This window comes from Hevea brasiliensis, chromosome 12 (assembly GCF_030052815.1).
Source record: "Hevea brasiliensis isolate MT/VB/25A 57/8 chromosome 12, ASM3005281v1, whole genome shotgun sequence".
In the NCBI taxonomy this organism is placed as follows: Eukaryota; Viridiplantae; Streptophyta; class Magnoliopsida; order Malpighiales; family Euphorbiaceae; genus Hevea; species Hevea brasiliensis.
The window spans coordinates 1,718,804-1,744,989 of NC_079504.1; the positions used below are offsets into that span (position 1 = coordinate 1,718,804).

At 35.7% G+C, this 26,186-nt stretch overlaps 2 protein-coding genes and 1 long non-coding RNA gene across 4 annotated transcripts; 1 reads left to right on the top strand and 2 right to left on the bottom strand.

Moving 5' to 3' along the window:
• Positions 1 to 1,968: 1,968 nt before the first annotated feature.
• Positions 1,969 to 3,943, bottom strand: LOC110666750 (uncharacterized). Of its 2 annotated transcripts, none has more exons than XR_009141857.1 (5): positions 3,814 to 3,943; positions 3,536 to 3,665; positions 3,249 to 3,378; positions 2,356 to 2,452; positions 1,969 to 2,244 (listed from the first exon to the last, which is right to left on the bottom strand). It is a non-coding gene; the product is annotated as an uncharacterized LOC110666750 (long non-coding RNA). The 2 variants fall into 2 exon arrangements; XR_009141858.1 differs by having other exon boundaries at positions 1,969 to 2,247.
• A 5,462-nt stretch (positions 3,944 to 9,405) lies between these two features.
• On the top strand, positions 9,406 to 17,476 carry LOC110666295 (auxin response factor 5). The gene is made up of 14 exons (XM_021826740.2): positions 9,406 to 10,440; positions 10,673 to 10,785; positions 11,853 to 11,951; positions 12,051 to 12,107; positions 12,242 to 12,394; positions 12,484 to 12,568; positions 12,827 to 12,917; positions 14,396 to 14,560; positions 14,655 to 14,777; positions 14,952 to 15,027; positions 15,161 to 15,296; positions 15,372 to 16,567; positions 16,794 to 16,984; positions 17,059 to 17,476. Exons 1-14 carry the CDS (start codon positions 10,329 to 10,331, stop codon positions 17,198 to 17,200), a joined length of 2,739 nt encoding a protein of 912 aa, XP_021682432.2. The 5' UTR covers positions 9,406 to 10,328; the 3' UTR covers positions 17,201 to 17,476.
• A 474-nt stretch (positions 17,477 to 17,950) lies between these two features.
• LOC110666303 (probable methyltransferase At1g29790) lies at positions 17,951 to 19,711 on the bottom strand. The gene has a single exon (XM_021826747.2). The coding sequence runs from the start codon at positions 19,545 to 19,547 to the stop codon at positions 18,282 to 18,284; it is 1,266 nt and encodes a 421-aa protein (XP_021682439.2). The 5' UTR covers positions 19,548 to 19,711; the 3' UTR covers positions 17,951 to 18,281.
• Between the last annotated feature and the right edge of the window lie 6,475 nt (positions 19,712 to 26,186).

Genomic DNA, 26,186 nt, shown 5'->3' on the forward strand with positions numbered 1-26,186 from the left:
CGTTACAAAACTCACCCCTTTGGTTGCTTTTAGCTCATTCACTATTATTTTATGTCTATCAACGAGCTAAAGCTCTCTCTCTCTCTCTCTCTCTCTTTTTTTGTTCCAGCTTTTCGTCATACCAGAAACATTTTGGACGGTCCTCTCACTGTCAGCGATAGCTGCAAAAGCCCACAACTTTTCTTCACATTAGTTTGGATCTTTTTGTATAGATATTAATTTAAAATTATTAAATTTAAATTTGTATTTCAAATAAAAATTTATTAAATATTAATATGATATGAAAGTTGTAATAAAAAAATATGGACTGCTAGCTGTTCGCCCAATAAATTATAAATTGCAAAGTTTCTCTCTTAGTTTCAATGATGGGAGGAATGAAATTAACTAATAATTAGAGATTAATTAGTGATCCATTGACGTGATTAGGAATTAGGAAACAGAATGATTGGCATAAACTACCATGGGTTTTGGCGTGCCAGTGCATAGTAATGGAAAACTTCTTAGTGGTTAGGATATTGAAGTTAAAATACTCTTAATTAATTGCTAATAATTCTTTAACACAGTTGATAATTTTTTATTACTTCGAATGATTGATAATGATTGCCGATGCTGCTTTCTTGATGATATCAACATCACATGCAACAAGATGTTTTGGATAGAGAGAAAATAAATGTGAGATGAGATGCGGGTCAAAATAAGGAGATGGGAGCCATACAAGGGTTCCAAGTTATACCTAATGTCCTTTTCACACAGAGGTCTTCTAAGCCTTCAAAATGATCGCATTTAATTAAGAGTTTAAGACCTAAGAGAGGTACCATAACATTCCTACCAAGAAGATAGAAAAAAAAAAAAATCTTAAAAAGGTTCATATTAGCATGTTACCATTGCGGATTATGCGGGAAAATTTGTCAGAATATTGGCTGCTTTCTTGTGATTAAAATAGGGAAACTCACATGGGAGTAAGAATCATTCACCAACCTATAAGCCCTATTTTTCTTCTTCTTCTTCTTCTTCCAATCAATTTTCCCATATATACCCTACGCTTATATCTAATATATATTATTTCAATACAAGTTCCAAAAATCCAATCATAAAGAGGGACCCATAGACGAATATGGGGTGTTAAATGAAAGAAACATATGAATAAATGGAGGGCTGCGGCAAAAATGTCAATCATAAGTACGTGGATGCATATGGAATGTACTTGGTTTTGCACACACCCAAATCCCAATAAAAATGATTAATTTCCAATATCAGATTCACAACATCTTAGGTGCTGAGCTCCATCTCCTTGACTGTTTCCAATCTAACTGTTATTTTACAGAGTGTTCGCAATCCAAGATAATGGAGAATCACCCAAATCTTCACTTTTTAGTACCTTCCAAATTTGGTTGATCATGAGTCATGGCCTTTCAGCAGCAAGTGTGGCCAGTGATGACCATCTTACCTCCCTCTTGTTAAACACTTTTAATAACAATTTTTGTAAAGAAAGCATTCATTATTAACAATAACATATGCAACTATGCAAGTTTCATCTATATTTGAATTCCATTGCATGAATTTGTTATCCAGCCCCATCGGCCCACAAAAGCATTCATGAATATTAAAGACGCCCCCAAGGCCCCCTTTTCTTAATAAGAAAGCCTGTTGATGCATGCCTTTATGGCTTACACTTAAATTATATTTACTAACGGTTGATTATCTCATTCTAATTATGTATTTGAGATCTGAGACAACCCATTTTTTAGTAGTATGGGATTTGAATTTGATATTATACCAAGCTGCTTAAAGATTGTAGTAGGTATTATATTCCAACTTTAATCTCCTCTATATGCTGTCTCAAGGGAATTAAAGTCCCAGATGCCTATGAAACCAGACGTCTTACATGCAAGGAACATAGGTGAATCCAGATGCACTTCAATTACAATGTCAATTAAAAACAATAAAAAAAACTACTAAACTATCATATTAATGCTTAATGATTATGGATTGAATGCATTGGACGCAGAATTCATTCAAACAAAATATATACTAGTAAAATTTCTTGAATTAGCCATACAAAAAAGTTGAAATTAATAGGTACAATGAGTGTAGAAAAGAATCAGGAACCCACGGCAGTTTTCAATGCTCTTCTGCATTTCTACGTTTCTTAGACTTAATCTCACAGAAATTGTTCACGGCATATGTGTCCCGGCTTGCAATACCAAGCTCTTGCACTTCAATTTCTCCATCAGGCTGTGTTCTCTTCTTGTTACCATAACAAAACCAATTAACAATTTTAACATCTCACAATCTTAAATTTTCAAATATAACAGCTTTCTTCAAGTTTCTGAGCAAAAATTTTAGTTACCGTACCTCTCAGTTGTTGCATTTTTGGCATCTCCATCCAACCAACGCTTCCAGTGTAAACTGGAATCAAGGATCGGAGATGCGGAGTATTTCCTCATCCAACCTGAGAAAATTAGTAAATGTCAATATGATCCAAATATTCAATATCTTTATCAAGTCACATGGATCATATAAATTAAAAGTAAATCTAAGCAAGAGTTATACTCATGTTTAAAAGAGATGTTTAACAATTCTCGATTAGGCCAAGGGCACGACCAAACTACACACATTTCATCACAAACCTCTCAAAAATCTACCATAAAAGCTAGATGGTGAGTATGCCAATCAGTACATTAATTCAATGATGAATTCCATCAGTTACCTCTAGCAAAGAAAAAAAGCCAGAAACTAAATGTAAACGATACCCACAATTGTAGCATAAATACTGTCAATCTTGAATGCCTTAATCTATGGAAACAAAGCCCCCAGAATAGTTATAGAGCTTAAGCTAACACATTTTGCATATCCACCATCACTTTTATTTTTGAAATTTATTGATCCAACTCTCATCCCTTAAGCACATCTTTGAAACGTCACAGAAGTTGATATGTTGACCATTCAGGCTTTCCTTCATTTCTATTAAGGTATAAACAGGATAATGACATCAAGAGATCTCAAAGTCTGAACAATTCAGACTCCTCTTTCCACAGCATGGCCATTTAGTTTCAGTGCAATGCTTGTACTCCTTTATGAGACCAACACAAAGTTTGTGTGTGAATGGCATGTCTAGAGAAAGAGCATATTATATTCAATTCAAAAGTGGCAAATGATACATTATCTACCGAAATCAGGCCATTAAATAGTAAGTGCACAGTTATAAGAAACACAATAACAAGTCAGCTCTTGATTAAAAAGCGTACCACAGTTCCAACCTTTATTGCATGTCGCTTGCGAGCTCTGCTAACATATGCACCCTCACCACTTTTCTATAGCAAATAGAACACATCAAGTCAGGAAATAATCCAAAAATATCAACTCTCCAGCTAAATTCTGAAAAGGAAAAGAAAAGAAGACCTTTGGAACATAAACACATAAAGGTACCTACAAATTTATATCTAAATTCATCACGAATATCTTCATCTACTGCAACAGCAGATGACAAACCAAGAACGATAACGTGAATCCATTCTTGCATAAGTTTCACCACCTTCCCTTCTGGAAAAGACAGAAACAATTGTTAGGGACAATGTATGGAAGCCATAATGCAGCACATATCTGCAGCAACACCAAACGAAATGCCATCTTATATCTATGATTCTTTGGTTTTTTTCCGGCCCCTGAAAAAAAGTGCACAAAACATAAGTTCACTTTCAAATTTAGAAAGAAAATGTTGTTTCTCTTATCGAAAACGATTTCATTATCCAATTTGATATACTAAATATAATAGAAACTGATGATAAATATGAAGGATACTAGGCAAACTACCTAAAAGGTTATTTGGCTTTGGGGAGAAAAGCAACAGATTTGCTTTTAATCTCACACCAAAATATGGGTGAACTCAAGAGAGAATTCTTGCATGTTTATCTAGAGCATTGACAGCATAAGCCAAAACAACTCCATCAAAAGTTTCATTGAACCTGAAAGTAAATCCACAATAAGCAAAATAAAACAACATTTACATGAATTGATTTATTATAAAACCTCAAGAACAAATTGATCTCACAAAAGTGATTATGTGATAAAACTCTAATAGAAGGTCCGATCAAAGTTATTGATATTCTATAGTACTCCAATATTGTGTAAGCAAACATCTAAGAAACCATTCATTGGCATGAAATTATGCATCCTATTCTAATCTTTTTGAAGACACTGATCTGCGCCGCTTCTTTTGGTCTGAGAAAAAAACACCCACTTCTCTTACATTAACCCTCCACGGGCCACCAAAAGCAAAACAAACCCAAAAAAAAAAAAGTGAATAACAGCAACCAAATATGAAACACCCCTATATAAAGGAACACAAAGGAGTGAAAAAGCAGAGAAACGAACTTGAAGAGCAATGAGCTGCGCTCACGAAGTATCGCTTGAGAAACATTCTTACTCTGCGACGGCTGGACATACACTACCATATTAGCATCAAATAATACCCTCAACCCCTCCATGCGAAAGAAAAAGTTCTCATCCTTGGGATTTCGAACAATTTTTTTTTTCTTTCTTAATAAAGACATTCATTCGAATAATAAGATTTCTCGCAGAAGCCGCAAACCTTTGTTGTCTTTAGGGCTTTAGAATTCTGTTAGTAACCTGAAAATTGGGCTAATGAGGCCCAAAATATGAGCAGGCCAGACCGAGCAAGGCCTTGGGTTTTTATTTTATATTTCTTCAATTCGGCCTCCAGTTTTTTGAAAATAGTTTTTTTATGTGGCTGTGTTGCTGTTTATTTTCAATTTGACCCCTCAAATTTGAATTCTTTATATATATGTGTGTCTATAATTTTTTTTTTCTAAAGAAAAAAACTGAATTCCTTGTAGTTAAGTTATGGTCTGTTGTTGGGAAAATTTGTACTTATACATATTAACAATATTTTATTTTTAATTTATTTGTATATATATATTTTAATTGTAAAAAAATTCCATTGCTATGCTAATTTTTAATTTAAAATTTATTAGGGAAAAAGTTAAGTTATTTATGTTTTCACTTGAAGCAAGAAAGCCTGTAAACATCACTTTTTTTTAAAGATGGAAGGTGATAATTATTAATAAACTATAGTATTAAGAATCTCTAGTGATGTTGGAAAACAATTATAATTAGCAATTTATTAGGAATTTCTCTAAAATCGAACAATTGATAGATTTTTTTTTTTCTTTCGTGAGACATTAGCCTCTAATAGTGCCTTTGGAATGGATACATTGCTATGAACTAATGGAGAGATATTTTGCACTGATTTAATTTTACCAAACGCACTTTGTAGAGTCGTAAGTAATTTAAAGTTCCCATATTTTATGGGAGAAAATATGCGGAGGAAATTCATCCACATATAAATTTTATTTATATTTTAAAGTATAAAAATTGAGTAATAATTATAATGTGATTATTTATGTAAATATATGTTAGTAATATTAATTATTTTAATAATAATTATTTATTATTTATTAGATATTATCTATTAATCATTAATTATTTATATATTAATTTAAAATAAAAATATTTTATAAAAATAAATATTATATTAATTATTAAATATATTAGTGATATTATTATTATTTTTTAACTGTAATTAAAATCACCAAGCCTCAATCGCTAGAATGAGGAAACATGAGAGAAAGAAAGCTAAAAATGGGGGGAGAGAGAGTTAAAGGTTGAATAATGAAGATGGAGCCACAAAGAACGAAGAGAATATTGGCAGAGCAATAAAGCGACAATATAATAGGGATAGAGATGTATACAAGACAAATTGGACTACACAACATTCTGACCCAAATGTCTCCTTACTTCCCTACATTACTCACTGCTTCTGTGTTCCCCTCATACCACGCCCCCTCCTCCTTCCATTGTCAATTATCACCTCTGCCCCCGGCCCTCCACCACCTTTTTTTACAGCTTTTTTTTATAAATATCTTTACCATCTAAATTTTTTATTAATCTATACATATTAAAAATATTTTTAAAAATAATATACTCAATTTTTTAAAATAATTCTGATAAAAATGATTATCAGACCAGTTTTGGTAAACTCTTCAATTTCAATTAAAAGAAAACTCCTATTCTGTTTTTTGCCGTAATTGAAATTTAATGCTGAATTCCCTTCATAATCATGTCAATCATTTGTTTGTTCTGTAAAGTCTGTACACATCTCCCTGACTCCCGCACCCTTTATTTTTTAACCATGTTTAGCTACACATTAATCCTTAATTAGCTTCAAATTGCCAGGTCTTTTATATTTCCTCTTTTTTTTTTGGTATAAATTAATTAAAGAGCACATGATTGCGCGTTGTCCAAATTTAATTATGATGACCAAAACTAAAGAATATGATTGGGCTGACAAATAATATAAAAGTGGGATGGCCCTCCCCTCCATTTTTCCTCTTCTCATTTCATGTTTAGCTATGATTAACTGATTTTTTTAAACCCCTATGGTTGACTGATTGTAGACGTGAATTCCATATTACTACATTTTGTAGGACTCGATTACTAAATTTTTAGATTTCTTAAATTGAATTTAAGAATTGAATTTTATAATTTAAATTAAAAAAAATTAATTAACCATATTTATTAATAAAATATTTTATTAATAAATACGCCCCCGGCTCCTTGGCGATGATAGGGCCTCGCGACCGGCGATGACGATGTCACTTGTGTAAAGTAGGGCGTGGGACCAGCTCCTAAGTAAGGAATTAGATTTGGTTTCATTTTGGAGATTTTTATTGTTTAATTATTCTTAATAACAAGTCAAACGCGGCTTGTGTTTTGATGAAAAGATCTCCGCGTTGACACGTGGAAAAAGATGATTTATGTTTAGATTGAGCTGCCTCTCGTCCATCTGGGAATGAGAAGCTGGGAATACGGCGAGTTTAAGTCCCGAAGCTATGGAACAGAGTGCTATGCTATATATTACTAATCGATAGACTATTTTTCTACGCTTATTGCCACTCGATTTCAGCGTCATATTTGGACCGTCCGATCATATTCCACATCCACATGAGTTTTTGCCTACGCCAACTCTGTAATTTATTCTTAATCTAATTGCATCACGTGGCACCCTTATCTCTTTATTATTATTAAAGAATGAAACTTTTTTTTTTTAATTTATAGTAATGTATAACATTTTTTTAAGATCACAATTAAATTTATTTTTAAATAATTCTAATTATATTAATTCTGTGTATATAAAACAAATAATTTTAAAGCGCTAGTTATGTTTACTGACTGCATTAAACGTATTCATTAAATGTTCTCTCTAATGAACTCCTTTATTTAAATTTCAGAAAACTTTTTAATACTGCTTTTGCAAATGCTGAAAAAACATAAGCGAAGTTCATGGTTTAAATCACATGAAAATTCAAATGATGAATTCTTAATTATTTCACCGCTGTCATTTTAACAGATAAAAAAATAATAAAATTAAATTCACCTGACTCAAATTAAATTAAGTTTAAAATTAGATTAGTAAAAAATTTATATGTAAAACCGAACTAACATTATATAAAAAAATATAAAAAATAGTTAATTCAAAGCCCTTTTCTATTAAATTAAACTTTACAAAAATTATAAATAAACTTTAATTTAGTGACACTGACGTTATCTTATGAGATATAAAGTTTTTAATTTGAATATCAATTAAAATTAATTTATAAAAAAATATAAAAATTAATAATTTAATTTAATTTATATTTTGAAAATTTAAAAATTAATGATAAAATTATTACAACTCCAATTAATCTAAAATCACTACTAATTCAAAGAAAAATCAAAACCATGAGAAATTAGATTTTTTTATAATCTAGTTGACCACCTCTCTTCATATGAATTAAAAAGCAGGATGACAATAAGTCAAGTTTGATAATGATTTTAAATTTTGAAAATATTAATTATATTTAGATTTAATAGTGTCATTTTTTTATGAGAAATAATATAGAGCAATATTTTAAAATTCAACTATAATATAAATTTAAGAGATTTAAGATTCAATTGGAGTTGAATCAAGATTTAATCAATACATTATTAAATCTAAATTAATTATAAAATATAAAACTAATAATCTTTTAATAATAATAATATACTATTATTATAATAAGTAATTAACATATTTTATAACAATATTAAAAATAAATTTAACTGAATTTTAATATATAATATTGTTAAAAATATTCTAAAATTTTTAATTGACTAAATAAAGAAAATTTTATATATTTATGAAATATATTTGTATTAAACTAATAAAATAATTAATTTAAAATATATTTATATAGTTATTTAATAGATATAATTTAATTTTAGTATTATATATATATAAAAAAAAAATAAATTGACAAACACATTATCATATAGTTCACGATTTTCTAAAAAAAAAAAAAAAAGAAAAGAAAATTCAAGATTCAATATCTCTATCTAAACAAAGTAATTTTGTTGTGTAAGTCATCTCGAATTTTCTATTTAAAGAGATTTTTATCAGAATCAAATCGATGAGAATTTAATTAGTTGGACTGACCGAATTAGTTTGGTCCGATTCTAACAAGCAAGGCAGAGTGGAAGGTTGCAAGATCATAAAACGACAAAAGTGAATTGAGTCTTTCTCAAGTTATAATCAGCGATACGGCCCACACCTCAAAAGGCGGTGATCCTTATTCTCTCGGGATATGTCCAACAACAGTAGGGTTGTAGCTCTTTCCTTTCCCTCGGCCCACACACCAAACACATTTGTTTTCATGTCAATAATAATAATATAATAGAAAAAATGGAGATGCGTGCGTGATGCTTTTGCCCATGCACTTCTTATTATCATGTACATTGCATGAGCTCTCTGATTTAGATAAGTCCCTCCTCCCTTTCTTTCCCTTATTTTTTGCCCTCTTGCAACGCAGGCAATCCCCATTTCACACGCTTTCTTGTATTTTTCAACCATTTTCTTCTCTCAAAAAAATAAATTAAATAATATTGGATAAATACACTTAAAAAATCATTTTTCTTTATAAAAGTAATAAAATAATGCAATGAATAAATAGATCCGAGAAAAATAATTAAATCTCAAAATCCATGTGTGTAAGCTGAAGTATTTTTGAATCATGCAAGAAAAACAGAAACGGCGTCGTGGAAGTACGAATACGGTATTTAGATACGTGTCATTCAAAGTTTGCTTACGCCTCCCTCCACCGATTTGTCGTGAACCGCACGCGTGACGAACGGTCAAATTAAATCAGACGCAAAAAGCAGCGGAGGATTTTTTTTTTATTTATAATTAAAAAATAGTTGTAATAAATACAAAAATTGCCATGGTAGAGAGCAGGTGAAATCGGAAGCCAAAAAGCACAAGATCGAAAAAGCCAAAAGAGAAGAAAAAAGCGAGAGCTAGAGAGAGAAAACTCCTGCAAATCCTCGTAATCCACGTGCTAAGATGCGCCACCTTGACATTCTTTGCATTACTACGCACCTCCTCCTCCCTCTTTTTTTAAAATCACACACACTCGCTCTAATCTATCTCTCTGAGTACTGTTTTCGTGTTCTAATAGTCTAAGCAGAAAGCTCCGCCTTTTTTTTTTTGTTGGAAAAAAAAATCTTTATTGTGTGTATTCTACTTTTTAATTTTTCTTTCAACAGTTTAAAGCTGCAACGAAATCGCCATATACAGAAAGAGTGTGCGCAGGATAAGAGCTTACACACTCTTTCTAGTTTGAACACATTATAGGAGATTAGTAGAGTTTCAGATATAGGTAAAAGGAGGGAGCTTTTGAGGGAGGAGAGGGAAAAGAAGAAGGGAATCACAGAGGTGATGATGATATATGGAGGGGGTTCATTGAAAGGTCGGTTTCTTTAAGGGTGATAAAAACAAGCACTTGATAATAACCAAGGCATACAAATAGAGGGAGAGATAAAGAGAGAGGAGGAGACCCACTCCCCTGCTTCGTTTCGCGTGCTTTGATGCAAAATGATGGGTTTTCGTTCTTGTTATATCAAAAGGCCCACCTAAAAAAGATTTCCCTAAGTTGCCTTTTTGCAGGTTGTGTTCCTTGATTTTGGACTCCCTGAAGGGGGAGGGCCAGAGGCTTCTCGTTGCATTGGTCTTTTTGGGTCACCCTCAGATTCACATGACATGGTTTAATCAATCGTTCTTTTCCTTTTCTTCCTTTGGAGAAACGCATATGTGATTTCAAGGGGGAGGTTTTTTATTGGCGGGTGAGGTTGTTTTAAGTTGCAATTGTGGGTTTTGGGTAGGGACGTGAAGATGGGGTTTTCTTCTCATTTCTTCTGGTTGGAGTAGAGGGTGTACGCATTTCAAACAGAAGCACATGATGATGGGTTCTGTTGAAGAGAAAATCAAAGCAGGAGGCTTGGTTGGTGGAATACAGACCAATCTGCTCGAGGAAATGAAGTTGTTAAAAGAAATTCAGGACCATTCTGGTTAGTTATATGTCACTAAAATCACCATTTCCTTTTGGTTGTTTGTATTAGTTTGGCTTTTTTCTCTATTGGGTTGAATGATCTGGTAAAGTTTTAATTTTTTTCCCATGCTATTTATTGGGTGTCTAGCTACAAGTTCTAAGTGAGGCCCCTCTTTCGTCCATACATGTCCTCTAAAGGCAGTTCAAGAGTGTGCCTCATGTTTAGAGTTTGTCCTCTACTTTGATTTCAGGGACTCGCAAGACTATAAACTCGGAGCTGTGGTACGCATGTGCTGGTCCACTTGTTTCTTTGCCTCAGGTTGGAAGTCTTGTGTATTATTTTCCTCAAGGACACAGCGAGCAGGTTTCCATCTTTCTCCTCAACTCTTCTGGCTTCTTTACTTCTTAATTTTCAATTGAATCCGGATTACTCTTCTATAGATTGCTATCGCATTATATTTTATGATGCAAGAATTAAAGTAGAAGCAGATCGCTATGAATTTAATTAGGTGGAAGAAAGTTTTTTTCTCTATTTGAACCGTAACTTATTGAGGTTTTCATCACATTAGAGATCCTTTATGCTATGGCTAGATTTGCTACTGTAGTCTTGCTCTGATATCTCTTATCTTTTAAAGTAACCTATCATTGTTTTCATGCTCAAGGAATAATGTGTAAAAGTAGTGAGGCAAAGCCAAGAATCATAATTTTTGCCGTGGAGTCAGGATTATATAACAAATTATACAACTTAAATGCCATTTTGTGATGCTGCAATCCTCTTTTTGAAGCTGATTCTACAAATCTCGGATAAGTTGATTAATTTTTTACTTATTCAGGCTCTTTTGGTGGTTTGTCATTTTAATAGTTATCTTTAAGGTTGATTGAAACACAGTAGGTGTTGGAACTTGATATTTCACCTATAAAACTGCCTGTATGCTTGTCGCTGGGGCTGTTTCCCCTGAAGCAACTAAAATTTAAATTGCATGATGTGATTTCACATCATTATCTATTCATTGATGTCACATAAACATTGTAACGACCTTAAAAAAGCAATGCATTAAATCTTATTTTTTAAGTGTTACGACCTGAGTGCTTTAGATAATAGTGTAAAAAAAACCTAGTTTTTTATGCTCTTTTGCTGGGACAACTATAGGCTTTTTCCATTGGTTTTGGCAGAAAATAAATTTGGGAAAATTAATTCGATTATGTGCCTTTGAATGCTCTGCATGGGTTGGTTCCCTTCTTATCTTTTCGAAGTTAGGAGTGTATTGTTCTGATGAGATTTATAATAATTGGAAAGAATGGATAATATAATGGAAGCTTTTGGAAACAGAGACTACCGGAAGATTTATTTGTGACAGCTTCTCAGTTGACCTATTGCTTGTTATTTCATCATAATTCACTGAACTTACAAACTTTTATTTGCATGTGTAGGTGGCAGTTTCCACTAAAAGAACAGCAACATCACAAATTCCTAACTACCCAAATCTCCCTTCCCAGTTGCTTTGCCAAGTTCACAATGTTACCCTACATGTATGCCAAATCTTTACTTGTTTGGCTTTTACATACGTGCATGCTAATGTTATGTCTTGTTAGAAAATCAGTTATTTTACCCGCTCTTCCTTAATTTAGGCAGACAAAGATACAGACGAGATCTATGCCCAAATGAGTCTTCAGCCAGTGAACTCTGTAAGTTTACTATTATAGCTACTTAACTTCTTCTCTTCTGCCTTCTGTCTCTGCATCCTGCCAAAAAGTAATGATAAAACAGAATGGTTTGATACAAGATATCTGTTTCCATTAATTTTTATTCCTCTCTGTAGGAAAAGGATGTCTTTCCCATACCGGATTTTGGACTAAAGCCCAGTAAGCATCCAACTGAATTTTTCTGCAAAACCTTGACAGCAAGTGATACAAGTACACATGGTGGATTCTCAGTGCCGCGAAGGGCAGCAGAAAAGCTTTTTCCTGCATTGGTGAGTTTTGACCTGTTCTAATTATCTTTGCTTGCTGTGTTCAGATAAAGAGGTCTTATATTTGAGTTGATCGTTAAATTAATTCTCAGGATTACACCATGCAACCACCAACTCAAGAGCTTGTTGTCAGAGACTTGCATGATAATACCTGGACATTTCGCCATATATATCGCGGTCAGGAAGCTTTTGATTATTGTTCCTCTTTGTTTGGCAATTTATTTTATGAACACTCTTTTTTCTCAGAAATATAGTAATTATTTTTTGGATGTTTAATCTAGGAATATTCCTTAGTCAATTCCTAATACCCTTTGCGTTGAACAGTGTATATTTTCATGGCAACTTCCTTCTTTTTTTTTAATAAAGAAAAAGTTTTTATTTGCCCCCATTTGACTGCTTGTCTGGAACGTTATCTATTCCTGTCATTTTATGCAGGGCAGCCTAAGCGGCACCTTCTTACAACTGGGTGGAGCATATTTGTTGGTACAAAAAGGCTTAAAGCAGGTGACTCTGTTCTGTTTATCAGGTAGCTTACATCCTTTTCACACTAAAACTCGTTTTTTAAATCGATTAAATTTTAAATGTAGTCCTCAGATAATACTAAGTCTCTCAAGTCTCTTACTCTCTTCTTTTTTCTTTCTACTTTTTTTCTTTTCTTTCCTCTCCTCTCCTTTTTCTGTTCTTGTCTACCCTGGAGCCTCTCCATGTCTGTCTACGCTGACACAACCACACTCTCTTCTCTCTTCTCTCAACTTATCTTCAATTGGCACCCACCTTCTTCAATTTTACTTTACTCTATTACTTTCTACATCTAGTCTTATCACCTCTCATCCACATTAACATTCTCATCTCTCTCATCTCTATCTCTTCTTCTCTCACTGCATACCACTCCATGCACACCACCATACTCCATAGGCCAGCATATGGGTCGGTACGGTAATTTTTATTTTTTTTTTAATTTTTTTACGATATATCACATATCACCCCAACCAACTCTCCTCTCCTCATCATCCTCTTATCTCTATCACATAATCATCATCCTCACATCCCCCATCATCTTGAAGAACTGATAGATATTTAAGTGATTACTTTATTATGACCACTCCTCCCACAAACACACCCCTTCCCTCCTTCTTATCACTCCTTGAACTTCACTCATGCTGCAATGCATGTATTCTCTTCTTACTTAACTTAACTTAAAACTTGACTCTCTCTAAAGTCTAAGTTTTTCTTTTCTCTCTTTCTTTCTTCTCGTCTCTCATCTATTAGAACATCATCATCCAATCAACATCATGCAGGAAGGAATTCTCTATATGTTTTAAATTCTCATATAAAAAACTAATGTAAAAAGGTAAGGCTGATTGCTGATCCTTGAATAAAAAAAAATGATTGAGATCGGAAAATCTCTCCCTCCCCCCTCCGCCATAGTATAGTAGTTGTCATTCATCATTCTCTTCAATACTGTGTACCTACATATAGATACCCTTTTTGTTCATTTGTTCTCCATAACCTCTCTCTCACACTATCATAAGCTCTCCAAAAAAAAAAAAAAAAAAATGTCTTCTCTTCCTTCTTTCTCTCTTCCATCATCTTTTTCTAAATGAGAAGAAAGAAGAGCTTCCATAGTTGAGCGACACAGGCATGAAACCAAATTGATTGAGAGAGATAGAAGTATCATGACGTCGATGCTGCTCACTCTCTCTCCTCAACAACATAGTATGCTCATCATGAGTTTAATTCCCCTATAGTTTGAGCAACTCTGTATGTCTCCCTTATTTTTAAAAATAGGTACTAAAATACTCTTCTCCATTCATCAGGCATTTTCTTTGAGTTTAGTTATAATTGTTTTTCTCTGGGTTGTTACGAAACAATAATTCTTTATGAATTTTTTGGGTTGACTTATAAACAATAGGAAACTTTCTCGTGCAATGCATTCTTCGTTGTGTGCTACATAATTTAATATAATTGTCTATTTGAACTTATTTCTCTTTGTAATGTGAACAGGGATGAGAAGTCACAGTTATTGGTGGGTGTGAGGCGTGCAAATCGTCAACAAACAATGCTGCCATCATCAGTTCTATCTGCTGATAGTATGCATATTGGTGTCCTTGCTGCTGCAGCTCATGCTGCTGCCAATCGGAGCCCATTCACCATTTTTTACAATCCAAGGTTTATTTGATATACATTTAGTCTGCAATTGTCCTTACACCCCTTATTGTGGTTTCTGAATGTAGTGGTCACATGTCCTTTCTACCATTAATAGGGCATGCCCCTCGGAGTTTGTCATTCCTTTAGCTAAATACCGAAAAGCTGTGTATGGGACTCAAGTTTCAGTTGGTATGAGGTTTGGAATGATGTTTGAAACAGAGGAGTCAGGCAAACGCAGGTAATTCTTTAGTTATTGTACCCTTCTAATTTTTATTAGGCGGCAATTGTCAATAATGTTTTGGCAGTAATGTAACTAAAACCATAGAGCCCAACTGCGGAAAATTATTTATATATGAAGAAAATCAGTTTTTTGGATACATCTATATTATAATGGTTTCTATTCTTTCTGCAGATATATGGGTACCATAGTTGGTATTAGTGACTTAGATCCACTGAGATGGCCCAGTTCCAAATGGCGAAATCTTCAGGTAGGGACAGCTGCTTGTGGATCTGACTGAATGTTGTTCTTTTACCGTTACTTTTTATCGTTTCATAGAATAGAAACTAGTGGACTGCCAGTCACCTTGCCAATTGAATTTTGTATTTATGTTATCTGAACAGGTAGAATGGGATGAGCCAGGGTGTTCTGATAAGCAGAATAGGGTAAGTTCATGGGAAATTGAGACTCCTGAAAGCCTCTTCATTTTTCCTTCTCTGACTTCCAGTCTCAAACGGCCCTTGCATTCAGGATTTTTAGGTAAGCTCATTGTATTTCTGTTTATGTTGAGAAATTTTGTTGGATATTCATTATTGCAGCCTTTTGTTTTGCCAGGAGGAGAAACTGAATGGGGGAACCTGATGAAAAGACCCCTTATTTGGAATGGAAATGGGAATTTTCCATATTCATCAATTCCAAATCTGTGTTCTGAGCAATTATTTAAGATGCTAATGAAACCTCAAGTTGTTAACCATCCTGGAGCTGGAATGTATGAGTCTGCTCTCCCAGAAGTCTCTGCTTCCAAGGGTGCTTCTTTAGATGATGTTAAGGCCATGCAGGGAACGGTCAATCAGATGCCTCAGGCTAACCAATCAGTAGCTATGTCAGTTGAAAAACAAACACCAGATGGAATTAGTATAGAAAAGATAAATTCTGAACTTGACCATTCTACAGATCAGTTAAGCCAGGTAACCTCAACCGGAGAATGCAATGAGGACAAACCACCCTCAAGTCGTACAAATCTGCAGAACTGTGGTAACCAGCTGGAATTTCAAAACCAGAACCAGGCTCTATTGCATGCACAAAGCAGTCTCTGGCCTGTACAACCATTGTTGGAGCCTTCTGTCATGCACCCCCAGCAAATTAATATACCCCAAGCTGATTCTAATACCCTAAATGGTTCACTGCCTTTCCAAGATGCTGATGGATGGATTTCAAACCCCCCTTCTTGCATCTCTCTCCCTGGGATTTATGGATCATCAGGGGCTTTGTCGATGTTTGGGCTGCAAGAACAGTCAGCCATACTCCCAGACCCCTCTATACCTTTAATGAATCAGGATTTGTGGGATCAGCAACTGAACAATTTGAGATTTTTACCCCCAGCTAGCCAACTCGTTCCTTTAGCTCAGCAAGAACCCTGTAGTCTTAATTCATGTGGAACAAAAGATTTATCCGATGAGAGTAATGATCAAAGTGGGATTTATGGCTCTCTTAATTTTGATGTTGGCAATGGGGGTAGTGCCGTAATTGATCCTTCGGTGTCAAATGCCATTTTGGACGATCTCTGTACGTCAAAGGATGTTGATTTTCAGAATCCTTCAAATTGTCTGGTTGGCAACTTTAACTCGAGCCAGGATGTTCAGTCTCAGATTACTTCAGCAAGCCTGGCAGACTCGCAAGCTTTCTCACAGCAGGACTTTCCAGACAGCTCAGGTGGCACACCTTCTAGCAATTTGGATTTTGAGAAGGGCAATTATATGCAGAATAACTCATGGCAGCAAGTTGCTCCACGAGTGCGAACATACACAAAGGTATGGTACTTCTAGCTTGTGCTAGTGGCTATTCTTGGGTTTTGGGGTGACTGGGTTTATAGGTATCATAGTTGGTGTGGATCTTGATCTTGATTGAGTTGCATCATTATTCATTATGTGAACCAACAATGTAGTACATGCATATTAGGTTATGGATTTTACACTTGAATTCAGTTGTGGGTTCATCAATATTGTCTAAATTGATGAAATGTTCAATGTTTGCTAGGTTCAAAAGGCCGGCTCAGTTGGTAGATCAATAGATGTCTCAAGTTTTAAAAACTATGAAGAAATATGTTCTGCAATTGAATGCATGTTCGGACTTGAGGGGCTGCTTAATAATCCAAGAGAGTCTGGGTGGAAGCTGGTATACGTTGACTACGAGAATGATGTTCTACTTATTGGAGATGATCCTTGGGAGTAAGTTGAAACCATCCGTGTATAGTGAGTTAATAGAAGCCGATTTTTAAAGGCCATTTTATGTGTTTATGCAGGGAATTTGTTGGCTGTGTACGTTGCATAAGGATTCTGTCACCTTCAGAAGTTCAGCAGATGAGCGAGGAGGGAATGAAGCTTCTTAACAACCCTAATATCCAGGGCCTCGCTGCTTCCATTACAGAAGGTGGCCGTGCTTGAGATTGTGCTTGACATTGAACAATGGCGTTACCCAAAGCAACTTCTTTGAATGGTGTAACATCTCGATCGACTCTTGCCAAGTTTACGATTTACTGATACCACAGTGACGGTGAGTGATGTGGGCACTACTGTGTTAGAATGGCTTTAGATGTAATCTATGAAATATGAGATGACATTTGTTCACGTCATGCATGAGATACTTTATAATATCGTGTTGTACAAGCCCTTTTAGTTTGCTATGTGGTGGTAATTACATAATGGATTTTTTTTTTCTTAGGTCCGCTTTATCATGGGTTCAAAATGGTGAGTTTTACATGTCTTAATCAATAGTGGACCAGGACTAAGTAATTATGTGTTTCAATTACTGCATTTTTTTATATTTTAAAAATTTTTAAAAGATAGTTGCAGTCGCTGAATTTGAACCGTAACACTGCACAAAGGTGAATGGTTAGACTTAACCAATGGCCATTATGGAATATTTTGAGAAGTAGAAAATTTTTATAAGCGGATTTGTATAGAGTATTACAAATTTTAAATAAGGGTCCATTTGGATAGAGCTTATCGATGGCTGTAGAGACAGCGAAATACGTGCCATGAACACGAAGACCGCATGTTGCTCGAAAAACTGGATCATTATTTGTATTACCAATGGCGAGAGCTTTATGTGTCCAAATTGAAACGGGATTGTATTTGTTTCCATGGAATGAGAGGGTAAAAGAGTGGAGAGCAGCAGGCTGCTGACAGTTCAAATGATTCAAGAATACAATATAAAATTTTCCATTTTCTAATATTTGCTTTAGCTTGGGTAACTAAAACAAAACTAAAGTATATAGTAAAGTACAAAAACAGTTATCTTAAATTACAGAACAGTCATATCACCTTCCACTGCCGGTTTGCGGTTGAGAAAAGTAACAATTGATATACTTGTTGCACCTTTAAACAAATTTCATCATGATTTTTGGGGCAATGAACATACACAAATTCTGTGCAAAAGAAAAAAAAAGAAGCATCCAGAAAGTTTGAGTGATATCCTTAACTCTTGCAGCTTTCTGTAGAAAGTAGAAACCATAATCATCACATTTCATACTCTTGCTGGCTTTTGCAGCACTGCAGATAAATAAATCTCAGATTGGCCTGAGCCTGCTGCTGTATCTACCTTCTCTCCCACAACCCATTTCAGCTTTTTATAACCAAACCGCTCTATCAATCGAGTCAAAGTCTTCTTCTTCTCCTCATCAGTGCAACAGAAGTTATCCAACCAAAACAATCCACCAGCTCTCAAAATGCGATCAATGTCAAACATTAGGAACTCCAATTTTTCAGGTTTGGCCCCCACATCTAGTCCACTAGATGCATGGATCAAATCAAACACATTATCATAGAAAGGGAACCTATGATCTAGGCTCAAATACAGAGGGAAAAGCCCTCTTGCTGCAATGAATTCACTAAATGGAGCATCGATGTTCAAAGTGTCAGTGATCACAGTAACATTTCTCTCTGCCATTCTAGCAGCAAAACTTCCAGACCCGCCACCAATATCAAATCCTATTCTAATTCCTCCACTTGCTAAAGCTAACACATCATCAGTAAGAAAATCACTCTTGCTTTTAGCATTCACAAACTTTTGATTTTCATGCGCACTAGCCAAATCAAAGCAATCAACACATTCCCTACTCAATTTCTTTTTATGTAAGCACCCAAAATTCTTGCAACCAAGACCACTCCAAGTTAGTATCTTTTCACTGACAGGCCTCCATAGAGAAATAGGAAAAGGGGAAAGACCCACCTTAGGAACAGACTTGGCAAAGCATCTCCTTCTCGGTAAAGGCTCGCATCCACGCAAAATCAGTTTCTGGCCAAGGCTCCAGTCATCAGGACAAGGCCCAGAGACCTTGTAAGTCATGTACTGAGACAACAAATCTGCAGATTTCTCACAAGAATGCCCCACAGATGCCACCATTTCAGTAATCGCAGTTCTCGAATCTTTACCAAGAGGCAGCTGGTGGCGTTGTAGAAAAATTTTAAGCTCATTTGCAATATTGGGTCTCGAAATATCGATGGTTTCATAGCCTAAGAGCTCTCTTTCCATTTTTGCAAGCTCTTTTTGAGAAGAATCAATCTCCTTAAGGATTAGAGAGACTTGTTCAGAGATTAGAGAGATGTTCTTGTGGGTGTTATGAAAGAGATGATTTTGATGGTATTTGGCAGAGGATGTGAAGGCATATAAAGCAAAGAGATTAGTGGAGATAACAGAGAACATCATAAGAATGTTGACTGCTGAGGAGCACACAGTAGCTCTCTTGAATCTGGCAGTGCCATCTCCAATTTTCAGCGTTACTGATCCCATCTTGTTCTCCTCCTACTTCAGGGGGAGAGAGAGAGAGAGAGAGAGAGAGAGAGAGAGAGAGAGGTTTACCGAGCAGTGAAGGAGAGTGAGATTTGTGAACTGGAGCAAGTGGAAATATTTTAAAGTTAAGAGATAATTAGAGTATAATTAGACAACGTTCTTTTGAGGAGAAAGACGAGAGAGAGAGAGAGAGAGAGAGAGAGAGAGAGAGTTAAGGGGGGAGGGTGGGGGGTGTTAGTTGTCCGTTGTCGGTTGCAGACATGCGGTTGGGATTTTCACTTAATACGGTACGGTTATTGAGATAAATATAAGGCTTCAATAAATTTAACAAAAATAAAAAACAAAATCTCATAAGAAAAAAAAAGGGGAGATATGTGGTATTACAATATTTTTAGAGTTGTGAGATCTGAATTTAAGTCTCAATTTAAATTAAGGAAGAATCTATTTTTATAATTTAATTTATTAGGATGATAATTGATTTAATAAATAATTTCTAAATTAAAAATATAATATCTCTATATTAAGTAGTCTATACATTCAACTGTTCTGGTGATTAGTGTCTGTCCGGACAGTTAGGATGTTTAGAACTCTATCTAAGTCATATAGAAAAGCCATAAATAAAAATTAATAGAAATCATATAAAATTGATATGAAAATAAGAAAAACAAAGCATAATCGATTAAATGAGCCGAAGTCCAGCGATGGATGACTGAATCAAGAAGTGACTGCGAGCTTTGTTGTTACCCTAAATTCGTGTGGAACCCTAGGACATCCCAGACCTAGGAATAATTACAAAACTAATGGTAATGTAAAAACCATAGAAAAGAATAGAGAGCAAGTTCAAATAATCAAATCAGAGTTCAGGAAGTAACATAGTGCAATTGAAAAAAATAATTAGACCCGATAATGAGCATTTTGGTCAATTCACTCTTAGAGGTGACTTTTGACCTAAATATCCATTAAAATGTAGAAAATTAAAATATTGAAAACTATATTAAAAACGAAGAGGTATGGTGGAAGAAGAGAAAAAGAAAATGGAAATTTCATTTTTTTTTGGGAATTATGACATAATGATGATTATAGCATGACACAATGAAAATAATAATAATAATAATAATTATTATTTTGTAACGGTCGGACTCCAACCACTAGAGGAATTGTCCAATTTAGCTATAAGCCTCACGATTTTGTCCCATAGGTGGAATGGAGAATTCCTAGGAGGTCACCCATCATAGGATTTCTCTCAAGCGAGTACGCTTAACCCTAAAATTCTTCCAACTCTTCAGGCTATTCTACCAAAAGGCGCCTCTAGTGATTAGTTTCCCATTTTATATATCATTACTTTTTGAACCCAAGACCATCTCTGTGCTTTGCCGATGTGGGATTTGCTTAAGGGACCTTTATCCCTCCTTTTCGGGACTCAGCGTCTTCGCTGAGGTTTGCCTCACCATCGCCCAAGAGGACACGCGAGCAGCTCTGATACCAATTGTAACGGCCGGGCTCCAACTACTAGAGGAATTGTCCGCTTTGGCCATAAGCCTCACGATTTTGTCTCATAGGTGGAATGGAGAACTTCCCAGGAGGTCACCCATCCTAGAATTTCTCTTAAGCGAGCACACTTAACTCTGGAGGTCTTCCAATTCTCTAGGTCATTCCACCTAAAAGGCGCCTCTTGTGATTAGTTTCTCCATTTTATATATCATTACTTTTTAAATCTAAGACCATCTCCGTGTTTTGCCGATGTGGGATTTGCCTAAGGGACTTTCTCCCCCCCTTTTCGGTACTCAGCGTCCTCGCTGAGGTTTGCCCCACCATCGCCCAAGAGGACATGCGAGCGGCTCTGATACCAATTGTAACGGTCGGGCTCCAACCACTAGAGAAATTGTTCGCTTTGGCCATAAGCCTCACGGTGTTGTCTCATAGGTGGAATGGAGAACTTCTCAGGAGGTCACCCATCATAGAATTTCTCTTAGGCGAGCACGCTTAACTCTGGAGTTCTTCCAACTCTCCAGGTCATTCCACTAAAAGGCATCTCTGGCGATTAGTTTCCCCATTTTATATATCATTACTTTTTGAACCCAAGACAATCTCCGTGCTTTACTGATGTGGTATCTGCCTAAGGGACCTTTCTCTCCCCCTTTTCGGGACTCAACGTCCTTGTTGAGTTTTGCCTCACCATTGCCCAAGAGGACACGCGAGCGGCTCTTATACCAATTGTAACGGTCGGGCTCCAACCACTAGAGGAATTGTCCGCTTTAACCATAAGCCTCACGATTTTGTCCCATAGGTGGAATGGAGAACTTCCTAGGAGGTCACCCATCCTAGGATTTCTCTCAAGCGAGCACGCTTAACCCTGAAGTTCTTCCAATGCTACAGGCCATTCTACCAAAAGGGGCTTCTAGTGATTAGTTCCCCCATTTTATATATCATTACTTTTTCAATCCAAGACCATCTCCATGCTTTGCCGATGTGGGATTTGCCTAAGAGACATTTCTCTCCCCTTTCGGGACTCAGCGTCCTCACTGAGGTTTGCCCCACCATCGCCCAAGAGGACACGCGAGCGGCTCTGATACCAATTGTAATGGTCGGGCTCCAACCACTAGAGGAATTATCTGCTTTGGCTGTAAGCCTCACGATTTTTTCCCATAGGTGGAATGGAGAACTTCCTAGGAGGTCACCCTTCCTAGGATTTCTCTCAAGCGAGCACGCTTAATCCTGGAGTTCTTCCAACTCTCCAGGCCATTCCACTAAAAGGCGCCTCTAATGATTAGTTCCCTCATTTTATATATCATTACTTTTTGAACCCAAGACCATCTTCGTGCTTTGCCGATGTGGGATTTGCCTAAGCGACCTTTCTAAAGCACGGAGATAGTCTTGGGTTCAAAAAGTAATGATATATAAAATGGGAGAACTAATCACAAGAGGCGCCTTTTGGTGGAATGGCCTGGAGAGTTGGAAGAACTCCAGGGTTAAGCGTGCTCGCTTGAGAGAAATCTTAGGATGGGTGACCTCCTGGGAAGTTCTCCATTCCACTTATGGGACAAAACCGTGAGGCTTACGGCCAAAGCAGACAATTCCTCTAGTGGTTGGAGCCTAGCCGTTACAATTGATATTAGAGCCGCTCGCATGTCCTCTTGGGCGATGGTGGGCCAAACCTCAGCGAGGACGCTGAGTCCCGAAAGGGGGAGAGAAAGGTACTTTAGGCAAATCCCACATCGACAAAGCACGGAGATGGTTTTAGGTTCAAAAAGTAATGATATATAAAATGGGAGAACTAATCACAAGAGGCGCTTTTTGGTGGAATAACCTGGAGAGTTGGAAGAACTCTAGGGATGAGCGTACTTGCTTGAGAGAAATCTTAGGATGGGTGACCTCCTGGGAAGTTCTCCATTCCACCTATGGGACAAAACCGTGAGGTTTATGGCCAAAGTGGATAATTCCTCTAGTGGTTGGAGCCTGACCATTACAATTGGTATCAGAGCCGCTCGCGTGTCCTCTTGGGCGATAGTGGCGCAAACCTCAACAAGGATGCTGAGTCCCGAAAGGGGGGGCGAAAGGTCCTTTAGGCAAATCCTACATCGGTAAAGCATGGAGATGGTCTTGGGTTCAAAAAGTAATGATATATAAAATGGGAGAACTAATCACTAGAGGCTCCTTTTGGTGGAATGGCTTGGAGAGTTTGAAGAACTTCAGGGTTAAGCGTGCTTGCTTGAGAGAAATCCTAGGATGGCTGACCTCTTGGGAAGTTCTCCATTCCACCTATGGGACAAAATCGTGTGGCTTATGGCCAAAGCGGACAATTCCTCTAGTGGTTGGAGCACGATCGTTACAATTGGTATCAGAGCCGCTCGCGTGTCCTCTTGGGCGATGGTGGGGCAAACCTTAGCGAGGACGCTGAGTCCCGAAAGGGGGAGAGAAAGGTCCCTTAAGCAAATCCCACGTCGGCAAATCACAGAGATGGTTTTAGGTTCAAAAAGTAATGATATATAAAATGGGAGAATTAATCACAAGAGGCACCTTTTGGTGGAATGGCCTGGAGAGTTGAAAGAACTCCAAGGTTAAGTGTGCTCACTTAAAAAAAATCTTAGGATGGGTGACCTCCTAGGAAGTTCTCTATTCTACCTATGGGACAAAACCGTGAGGCTTATAGCCAAAGTGGACAATTTCTCTAGTGGTTGGAGCCCGACCGTTACATATTTAAATTGCAGATAATTACCTACATAAAAAAGGTTAAAAAAAAAGAGAAAAAAATTATTGTCTTCTTCCCCAAATATTGCCGTCTCTCTCTCTCTCTCTCTCCCAAATTCTCTCAAAATCCTCCATTTTCACCCAAACCTTAAGCTTGAATCCTCACCTTCCCTCCATAAACCTTCCACTAAATTAGTAGAAAACCCTAAGTTAAGTCTTTATTTGAAGAATTGAAGGAAGAAAGACAAGAAAGAGAGAAAGAATTTCAAGTTTGGAAGAGCTCCAATTGAGGTAAGTTATCTCTCGAGCTAGACTAAGCATATATGCAAAGAATTAAGGGTAATTAATTAGAATTAACTTGAGAAAGATGAAAATCATGCATGATTGAGAAGGGAGAAAATTCTGCCAGCATGATGATTTGAGGGATTGATGTGTTTTTAATTGAATTGGTGTGGAATTGGAACTTAATTGATGTTGTATACATGATTTGGGAAGTAATTTTGCATGAATTGTGAAAGTTGGGAATATGGAAATTAAGGTTTTAGTGAAAAATTAGGGTTTTGAGTGTTGTTGACTAATTGATGTGTATAATGCTTAATTTTGGTCATTTAGTGTGTTTTGAATTGGGAATTGAGGAATGGGATTGAAAGAATTGAGGATTGTGGAATTGTTGAATTATGGACCAATGAGTCCAGCAAGGTTAAATAGTCATAAGTAGAGTTGTGTTGCTCAAATTGGTCTGAGGCCAATTGGAGATTAAACTAGGATCATAATGCCACATTTTTTATGAAGAAACTCTGCCAAAAAACTGACCATAAGTTGGTCTACAATTGGCTTGAATCCATAATTAGTGTTCTGATTCTAGGCAGAATTGATCAAATGAATAGTACATATTCAAATGGCCATAACTTTGTGCAGAGAGGTCCAAATGACCTGATTCTTGAACCCATGGAAAGTTTAGACATAGTAAAACAACTTTCATGAGGAACAGAAACCCAAAATTTGATTATAACCTAATCAAATTGCTAACAAAAAATTAGCTCATTAAAACTGCTAGAACCACAATTTGCCCAGAAATTCTGGACATGGACCAATCCGGCCAGTCATAATAAAAATGCCATAACTTGAGCTACAAAACTCCAAATGGAGTGATTTAAAAAGGGAATTAAAGTAGAGACATTAAGGAACATCTTTAATGAAGAAAGTTTAGCCAAATTCCCACTGTAGATTAGTCCAATGGAATAGTAAACATTGATAACAAAAACTAAAATTTTGAAATTTCTTCTAGGAAGACTTGAATTGTAATTGGCAACTAATGCCAACAAGTTTATAACCCAAAATGTGGTAGTAGCATGAAATTAGAATTTGTATATCTATTATTTATGAAGTAGTCAAAAATTTGCATGAATAGTAACATGAGTAGTAACCACACTAACATCAAATGCAAAGAACTCAAACTTTATGAGACTTTATAAGTAAATTAAGTATGCAAAATTCAATTATTAGATTAATTATTAGAAATGATTTGGATGATTATTGAAACACTTTAATTATGTGTTTCAGTTGGAAAGGAGCCCTCCAAGGAAAGAGAAAGAGTAGATTAACTTAAGGCAAGCAAAGGAGGTTTGTGTACAATAAACATTAAATTCTTTGTTTCTGCTTGAAAAGCTATTTGAATAAGTGTTGTGAATAATTTTTTATTGTTATGACTTTGAGAATTTTATTTGAGAAATAGTGTGTTGCCTACTTTGTAAATGAGAATTTGGAATGAAATATGATTTGTGAATTGTATGAAATATTTGAATGATATGGTTTTGAATTGGACTTTGAAATCACACTTGGCATGACAATTCTATTGTGTTCCTCCTCCATCTATGGAGTTGAGATTGATTATGTTCCTCCCTCTCTAGCTTGCCAGTTTGAGATTGAGTTCGGATGAGTACTTATATAGCTAGCTAGCCACCTCCCTCATTAATTTCGATTAGTGAGGTTGTAGATTGTTTTGTCGTGGTGTACAATACGGTATTGATCGTGAAATTTTGTGTTATGACCTAAGTTGTGTTAATTATTGGCAACACTATTATTTATAATTTATTTTGATAAATTGTTATTAAAAATATTGGCATTAGTTTTGTGAATTATGATTGTGAAAATTTTTAAATTTTTACTTACCAATGGATGATTATATTTTTGGTGACTTTTAAAAATTATTTATTGTTGTACACCACTGAGTAAATTACTCAGCGATGGCTTTTTCTTGTTATCACAGATAAGGAGAAGGATAAAGCAGCAGAGTGAGCTGCTATAATTGCAATTGAAGCACAATTTTGGATCTTGTACGGGTATAATATTTTATACCCTTATAATTATTTTGATATAAATTATTTATTCATATGTATTTATAGAACCAAATGAGCAATTGTACATTAAAAGTTGTAATAATATTATTTT

Coding starts and splice junctions, on each gene's coding strand:
- LOC110666295 (XM_021826740.2), top strand. CDS start 10,329: ATGATGATGGGTTCTGTTGAAGAGAAAATCAAAGCAGGAGGCTTGGTT. Junction 10,441..10,672: donor AGAAATTCAGGACCATTCTG/GTTAGTTATATG, acceptor CTTTGATTTCAG/GGACTCGCAAGACTATAAAC. Junction 12,918..14,395: donor GACTCTGTTCTGTTTATCAG/GTAGCTTACATC, acceptor TAATGTGAACAG/GGATGAGAAGTCACAGTTAT.
- LOC110666303 (XM_021826747.2), bottom strand. CDS start 19,547: ATGGGATCAGTAACGCTGAAAATTGGAGATGGCACTGCCAGATTCAAG.